The following is an 8,423-nucleotide window of genomic DNA, read 5'->3' as shown; positions in this document are numbered from 1 at the left end:
GGTATTTGACAGCCTGGATAATTTTTAAATGAGGAGGGATCGAGTTACAACAATTTTGAGTTACAACAAAGTTACCACAATCATTTTTTACATTTTCAAAGTCCAAATCGTTGATACAAACCGTTAAACATGATCTCCACAATAAAATGTGCTTACAAATCAAATTTTACATTTTTTGAAAAAAAATTTACTATTTATTACGTATTTTACAAAAACTAATCAATTTCAGACCATTGAATTTTGTACCCATCTTAATAAATAGTAAAAAATTTTCAAAAAATGTAAAATTTGATTTAGAAGCACATTTTATTGTGGAGATCATGTTGAACGGTTTGGATCGACGATTTAGACTTTGAAAATGTAAAATATAGTTGTGGAACTTTGTTGTAACTCAATCCCTCCACTTTTTAAATTTTCTAAAAAAATGGTGTTTTGATTTATTTTTTTTATTATGATATAAATAAAAATTTCGGAATTTCGGCGGACGATCAGTATGGTTACGTAATATCACGACCGTTGGATCAGCTTCTGCCATTGCTCAGGCTCGTTTAGTATATGATAGACACTGATTTTTTTTAGTTCGGTTGGGATTAAATCCGTACCGTTCTTTTCCCTGCAATTAGGTACGACTCATCCCTCTCTTAACATCTTTTTTTTTTTTTTTTTTTTTGTCATTCAGAAGCCCGTAGGCACCCTCTCTTAACATCTGAAAAATTGGAATCCTTCTTTCGTCTCAATTCTAATCTGTTTGTTCCCATTTTTAAATAATAATCTGCTTCCGATCAGAGCTGTGACGAGAATTCTTTTTTTTTTTTTTTTGAGGAAATGACCCGTAGGTGCTGTGACGAGAATTCTACCTAGACATCAACTGCGTATACCAGTGATTTGTTCGTCACTCCTCTCCAATGGGGCTTCTAAGCATCATACGAAAGATCAAGCGTAAAGAGAAGGAGATGCGCATCCTCATGGTGTATGCTCCCTCTCTCTCTCTCTCTCTCTCTCTCTCTCTCTCTTTCTCTCTCTCTCTGGTAGGGATCTCTTATTCTCTCTCCTGATTCCGATGCAGGGGTTTGGATAACTCGGGAAAAACCACAATCGTGCTTAAAGTAAACGGAGAAGATACTAGCATCATCAGCCCCACTCTTGGGTTCAACATCAAGACCATTGCATACCAAAAGTAACTCATCTAATTACAACATTTCCGAACTGTACATAAATTTTTTTCATTTTCGATCAGATTTGGAAATCTCCTTGTATCAGGTACGCGTTGAATATATGGGATGTGGGGGGTCAAAAGACGATCCGCTCATACTGGAGGAATTACTTTGAGCAAACAGATGGATTGGTATGGGTTGTTGATAGCTCTGATGTGAGGAGGCTCGAGGATTGCAAAGCCGAGCTACACAATCTACTCAAGGAAGAGGTAATTGTTAACTTCGTCTAAATGTCGGTACTAAAATTGACAAATTTTGGGGATTAATTGTGATCGCCTTGAATATGTTGGAGGAGCAACACACACCCATCACCAACACACTCACAAAAATCCATGTAATGAAGCCTCAATTAATTACCAAATGTCCTATTAGACAACTATGTAACTCAAATATGCATTACCAATCTACATTTTGCAATTTTGTATCAAGTTAGAATTATGCATCATTCTAAATTGATATTAGTCATCAATTAGGAAAGCAATACCAGATGAGCTGAATAGAAATATGCAAAGAGGCTTAAATAGATCAACTGGTACAAGTTACATTGTTCTATGGTTCTTTCGCAAGCACCGCCCTATATTTCATAGTATCTAACATAAGACCTGACATTTTTACAGACATCCTTTGAGATGTTTGTAAATAATGCTAAATTGTTGGATTAGTATGATCGAGAAGATAAATTACACTTTACATGGTAATTTTTCCATGAGTTCATTTTCCAAATCCAAATTGAACTAAACATATTACATCTATTACTGCAATCAAATTGCTATGGAGTATTATGATGAGGTTTGGATGTTTGTTGAGTTATATATACAGGGAATAGTCAGTTTTGCTTAATTTATTATTTGGCAAGGTGTATTTGCAAAAAAGATGAAATATTGGGTGTTAATTGCAAATGGAGAAATTTGGGTGTTTTGGCAAGTATGCTACTGGCCTAAGTACTTGATTTAAAACTTTCACAATTTCTCTCCTTCTTTGACAGAGACTATCAGGAGCATCCCTGTTGGTATTTGCAAACAAGCAAGATATCCAAGGGGCACTCAAACCATCTGAAATCGCCAAGGTTAGCTTGATTTTGATTTTTCTTTATCAAAATTCCAGAACAATCTTTCGGTAAGGTTTGTTATGATTTGAAAAGAGGCCCTGAAAATGTTCAACACAGTAATGGAAACTGTGAAATAAACTGAGGCCATGTGTACTGGTACTTAATTGGTATGCGTCTGGTATGACTCATCATGTATTGCTGCTTACTTGACATGAACAGTGCAGTAACACGTCCAATATACTCATTATTGACTAAGATACTCATTCCAGTTAAGATAATAGCTAATCCCATAGTTGATGATACTTTTTTTTTTTTTTTTAAATTATGGCATTGTTTAGCTTCACTGGGCTCTCGCGACTTTTTGTTTAATATTTAGTAATTTCTAGAGTCATAGATATGAGATATCATCATCTGACATAAAAGAAAAGAACTTCAATTACATTGATTAATGTTTCATTATTGTTTGTCTTGAACCGTAATGTGATTCTTTAAATTGTCTTCTGTAGTCACATTGTTGGGTTTACAGTTTCAGAACAAAATGCTTCTAATAATATACTGTTTTTCGTAATAATCTTCTATTAGGACTAAAGGATAAAATAATAGATTATAAACTAGGATTTTTGACAGTTGATAGCATTTTACAAGTACTATTTTTTTTTTATTTGACAAGTACCAGTTTTTTACTAATATCGACTAACTATGCCCTTTTGTATATATTTTTATGAGTGAGTCTATGGTACTATGCATATTACGATTTGGCACCGTGCTACGGCTCTATATTCAAGTTTTCAAATCGTAACGGTCGATCCGAACCGTTCATCTTGTTCTCCATATTAATATGTGTTCGGAGACCAAATTTTACATTTTTTTGAAATTTTTTTACTATTTTTTGAAATTTATTGAAAATCACTGTTTTTGGATGGTCCAGAATTTTCAGATCAAGTGATTTTCTAAATATCTAAAAAAATAGTAAAAAAATTTCAAAAAATGTAAAATTTGGTCTCCAAACACATATTAATATGGAGAACAAGATGAACGGTTCGGATCGACCGTTAGAATTTGAAAACTCGAATATAGAGCCGTAGCACGGTGCCAAATCGTAATATGCATAGTACCATAGACTCACTCTATTTTTATTGTCTTTTTTCTTTTTTCTTGACTGGTTTGTCCTTGGTTACACAATTGCACTCAAATTTGATGTACTGAGGCAAATTTTACTTGAAATAAGGCTCAGTGTCCACAACTAACAATTAATTTCTCACTTACCAAGGATATCAACAATTAGATATCTGTTTTAAGCCTAATCTTTCGCCATGATTTGAATCTCAGAAAATTGCTGATCTTTCATGTCATATAGGTGCTTAATTTGGAAGCAATGGACAAGAGCAGGCACTGGCAAATAGTGGGATGCAGTGCTTACACTGGGGAAGGATTGCTTGAAGGTTTTGACTGGCTTGTTCAAGATATCGCTTCCCGGATCTATGTGCTCGACTGATCAATGTTGGGCTAAATGAAGCTAGAGATGAATATAAATTTGTTAGCTTTGAGGCTGTTCTCTTCATTATGAGGTTTTTTAGTTGCTGGTGTATGCTTTCTTCTAGTGGGAAGTTCTGTATTAATTACTATCAGAGATCTGTTTAGGCGGTAGCCCTATGGATAAACTTGAAGGAGAGTAAAACCTGCTGAGTTATGAGGAAAACTTGTGCAAGGCTGTTCTGCGTGATTGATCCATTTTTGTCCTTTCTTATTTATTCTACGAGGAATATTTCGTTCATTTATTCAGCCTATCTTTGCCAGCGCTATTTTACTAGATTTTATGATGTTTCCTTGGTTCTTACAACCTTAATTGGTGTAAATGATGTAACAACCTCTTGTTATTATTCGTTCACCTAGACTGACAAATGGACAAATCAGAACAAACCAACTTCATATTACGCATGAAGAGGTTTTCATACCAAAGGTACATGCAACTACGCAAACATCGAGCATTGCCTTTTCCTAATAGAAGTTCATATGCTCATCCCTTGATATGGGTATTGCGCGTCCTATATTATGCAGACCACGAAACTGATTTTAGATGATTTGAATAAAAATTTAAATCTACAATTCAGATCATAATCTACCCGACATTGTTATATTGTGTTCCTAACCCAAGAGAACCCAACCTCTATAACACCCGGACTGCTACATACGTTGATCCGATTAATTCTGGTGTTTAACCCATATCCGAAACCAGCCCGGTCAAAACAGTAGCTCACCCCCCCTTCCAATTTCTCACTGGTACAACCTTCGTCTCTATTTTAAATCTGATGATGGTTTTTTTTAACGCCTCCTTGATCTCAAAGTTCATGGCTGCTTTTTTTTCCGTTCGCACGACTCTTTTTAAGTATTATTTCACAACTCTTGACAAATAAATTGTAGGTAATTTTGTTTTACTAATTGGAAGGTTTATTGATTAAATGCATTTCTATTAAGCTGTACTGCTCGTAGGAAATTTTGTTTTACTAATTGGAAGGTTAATTGATAAAATGAGTTAGAATCAATGTCATTTTAACCTGTATATAACATCAATTCTAAAATCTATCAAATTCTTTAAACAGTGAATCCAAACCGTTTTCAAACCAATCTAATTCATTAGTTGTGTGTTTACATGCAAAAAATTTAAGTTTTTAAATTTATTTATTATTAAATTTATTTATTATTAAATCAAGCGGTGTAATTTTTTAAGTTAATTTTAATACATTAATTTTTTTATATTTTTATCGCTTTATTCAATACTAAAATAACTTAAAAATATAAAAAATTTATATATAAACGTATCACTCATAATATAAATCAATTTGAACGGTTTGAATTAGTCATTCGAAGTCGATTTGATAGATTTTAGAGTTGATGTCGATTTGATAGAATTTTGGAGTAGATGTTATATAAGTTGAAAAAGAATCTATATATAAACGTATCACTCATAATGTAAATCAATTTGAATGGTTTAAATTAGTAGTTCAAAGTCAATTTAATAGATTTTGGAATTGATGTTACAAGTTGAAAAAAAATCTATATATAAACGTATCACTCATAATGTAAATCAATTTGAACGGTTTAAATTAGTCGTTCAAAGTCAATTTGATAGATTTTGAAATTGATGTCAATTTAATAGATTTTAGAGTTATGTTATACAAGTTGAAATAACACTCGTGTTATAGCCAAACTCGGATAAAATGTGTGATTAAATGCATTTCTAATAAGCTGTACTGCTCCCCAACGGCGAGCCTCCAGTAAACACAGCTACTAATTGACAAAGATATGACACGCACGTTTCAGCAGTCACCAAAAACGCACAAAATACCAGAGGGAGCCAACAAAAACACACAATAATTTAGCTAAATAGTTGCCATTATAATTTCTCAATTACTAAGCAAAGCACCATAGTTCAATCATTACTGAAAATAAGAACACCTACATTTCGAACCATAAGCGAACAGCATCACCCGGTCAAAATTTAAAACAGAACAGAAGCACGAACACAACAGCAAGTACCAAACCCAAACGACCTTTAAACCCTAATCTCAACTCAGTTCCTCCAGTTACCGTCAGAGTCACCGCCACCCCTTGAGGAGCGACCACCATAACCGCCGCCACCACCGCCATAGCCTCCACGGCCACCACCCTCACGGCGCTGGCCGTAACCGCCGCCACCGCCTCCACCATAGCCGCCGCCGCCGCCACCATAACCACCACCGCCCTCGCGGCGCTGGCCGTAACCGCCACCACCACTGCCACCACCAAAACCTCCACCTCCACCTCCACCACCATTGCGGCGAGACTGGGCCTCATTGACAGTGATCTGTCGGCCATCAAGGTCCTGACCGTTCATCCCTGCAATGGCATCACGCATTGCCTGCTCATTGGAGAAGGTCACAAAGCCGAATCCACGAGATCTGCCGGTCTCACGGTCATTAATGATCTGCGTCCATAAAAAAGCTTCAATTTGTCAGTTATATGACATGTCACTTAGATCGTATAGTTTAAAACATTATTTGTTAGTAAAATTTGGAAAATAGCACTTGCATAGATTCGATCTGTAGATCAAGAAAATATCTATTTGGAAGTACAGATTTAGATGCGATGCCCAGATTTAGACTGTAATCTCTCTCTAATCAACAAAACAAATGCAGACTTCTCAAAAACATTAAGCACGACAACTACAATAATACCGAAATATGCAGTATTTTTTCAATAGAGAAAAAACAGATCAGACAAACATTAAGAGGTGACAAGACCTTAACTATAAGTAAATCACGAAAGGATTAATGAGAAGAGATGAGTAGATCGTACCTTGGACTCCACAATCTCGCCGTACGTCTTGAAGGCCTCCTCCAAGGCGCGATCGTCGGTGGCCCAGGCTAGTCCACCGACAAAGCAACGGTACTCAACATCAGTTGCAGCCATTTTGAACAGGGAAAAATCGGAAGGAGAGAAACCCTAGATCTGATTAGAGAAAACGAACTGAGGGGGAGGAGAAGCCAACCCACCTCTATAGAAAGCACGAGGAAATCAAGCTTCTCACTAAACCCTAGATTTATAGATTGGAACGAGTAGTCAGTGTGCCGCTGGCCATTTAGATGCCGACGAAAGAGATTCATTTCCGTTTTGATCGCACGGTCAATACCGATGGTGTAGGATTAGCAATGTTGCTCTTGGGAGCAGTTGAATTTTAGCCCCCTCCGAATGCGAATATCCCTGGTCCATCCAATGGGTTTTTTTGTAGTGGTTGCACCTGGAGTTGCGACGTACAAAACTTGCAATAGAGAACAAAAATGAATTCTGAATTTGTTAAAATAAAGATGAAATTGATTTTTTTCGATCATTTCGACCTTTCATTTTAAATATTAATATTTATTGTGATGATATAATATTGACATATGAAAATATTGCTGTATATTACTTCGATCAATAGAGTAAGAAGTGAAGTTGTATGTAATCAAGTTGATTAAAATAATAAATAAATTTTTGACAACTTCACTTGTTATTGAATAATAAATAAATTATTAAATATAAAATGTAAATGTGTCACTCACAGTTACATAGTAGATCGATTTCTACAATTTGAATTTGTCATTTGAATTAAACTCGCCAACCATCTTAGCAAGTTGAAGTGTATACTAACATTCACAAACAAATGTTTAATTTTCATAGGATTTAAAAAATGACAAATCATATTTCCTTATTATGTCAAATATGAATTGTAATCTCAATCTATTTAATAAATATTACTTCGATGAAAAAAATCTAAAAATACAATTTCGTGGTACGCTTCTATTAACATTTGTAAATGATTTGAAAGACACTATTTTTATCGCTTTTAAATCTATGAATAGTATATGAATTGTCGATTTGATACGCCCTCTCAATTATTATTAGATAAATCTACGCAAACCAAATATTCAAATCATTTGCGATTTGCACGTTGGTTATCTGAGCCCAACCCGAAAGTCAAATAATGTGCAACTGCAAAGGACGCGATTCAACAAAATATCTTTGACAGTATTAAAAGCTGATAAAGTGATAAGTATCTTTTAGGGGTATATAAGTAATTTAGTACCCCGAATAATATGTAATTGTCAAACTTTTTAGTATCTTTTCGCATAATTTCATGAGATATTATTGCCTTTTGGCAACTTGAAAGGAAAGAATGTAACCAGCCCCACGTGATGTGGTGGGGCCATCAGCCATCTAGAATGGTGCCCAAAATATCTAACGCGTAAAACTACCATTTTAGCCCTCCAAAAGGTCTTATCCTCTCGGCTCATGATATTTCTAAAGACCGAGCTAGTGGAAAGGGACTCAGAGAGTGCGTGGAAAAGCGGTCCTGTTTCTGCTGACCGTGTCAGGTCCGGACGTTCCGACAGCCTCTGCACGGGAGCAGAAAAAATCTGGACCCCATGTAGTGCATCGTGATTCGTGCTTAGTACGTATTAGCAAAAATCAAACCTAACGCCGATAAACATATTTATCATGTTTGGTTGTGACCTAAACGGTGAATAAGAAGTTTAGAGTTCGTTATTCCATCAAATATATCTTAATTGAGCCGGACTAAGATGACATAAGTTAATTTTTAAGTCAGCCTAAATTAAATCACTTTACATGATGGTTTAATTTTT

The 8,423-nt window shown here is 35.3% G+C and overlaps 2 protein-coding genes and 1 long non-coding RNA gene across 3 annotated transcripts; 2 read left to right on the top strand and 1 right to left on the bottom strand.

The window, feature by feature from the left end:
• The first annotated feature begins 725 nt into the window (after positions 1 to 725).
• Positions 726 to 4,044, top strand: TTN5 (ADP-ribosylation factor family protein). The gene is made up of 5 exons (XM_078322533.1): positions 726 to 970; positions 1,067 to 1,177; positions 1,261 to 1,423; positions 2,200 to 2,280; positions 3,620 to 4,044. The coding sequence occupies exons 1-5, from the start codon at positions 906 to 908 to the stop codon at positions 3,755 to 3,757; spliced, it is 558 nt and encodes a 185-aa protein (XP_078178659.1). The 5' UTR covers positions 726 to 905; the 3' UTR covers positions 3,758 to 4,044.
• Positions 4,045 to 4,691: 647 nt separating this feature from the next.
• LOC144572854 (uncharacterized) lies at positions 4,692 to 6,223 on the top strand. The gene is made up of 2 exons (XR_013517818.1): positions 4,692 to 4,806; positions 5,509 to 6,223. It is a non-coding gene; the product is annotated as an uncharacterized LOC144572854 (long non-coding RNA).
• LOC144572853 (glycine-rich RNA-binding protein GRP1A-like) lies at positions 5,646 to 6,845 on the bottom strand. Its single transcript, XM_078322531.1, has 2 exons — positions 6,598 to 6,845; positions 5,646 to 6,226 (listed from the first exon to the last, which is right to left on the bottom strand). The coding sequence occupies exons 1-2, from the start codon at positions 6,709 to 6,711 to the stop codon at positions 5,834 to 5,836; spliced, it is 507 nt and encodes a 168-aa protein (XP_078178657.1). The 5' UTR covers positions 6,712 to 6,845; the 3' UTR covers positions 5,646 to 5,833.
• Between the last annotated feature and the right edge of the window lie 1,578 nt (positions 6,846 to 8,423).

Source organism: Carex rostrata, chromosome 20 (assembly GCF_964058835.1).
Source record: "Carex rostrata chromosome 20, lpCarRost1.2, whole genome shotgun sequence".
NCBI lineage: Eukaryota > Viridiplantae > Streptophyta > Magnoliopsida > Poales > Cyperaceae > Carex > Carex rostrata.
Note: the sequence above shows the minus strand (reverse complement) of the source record. Positions and strands in the feature narration are given on the sequence as shown.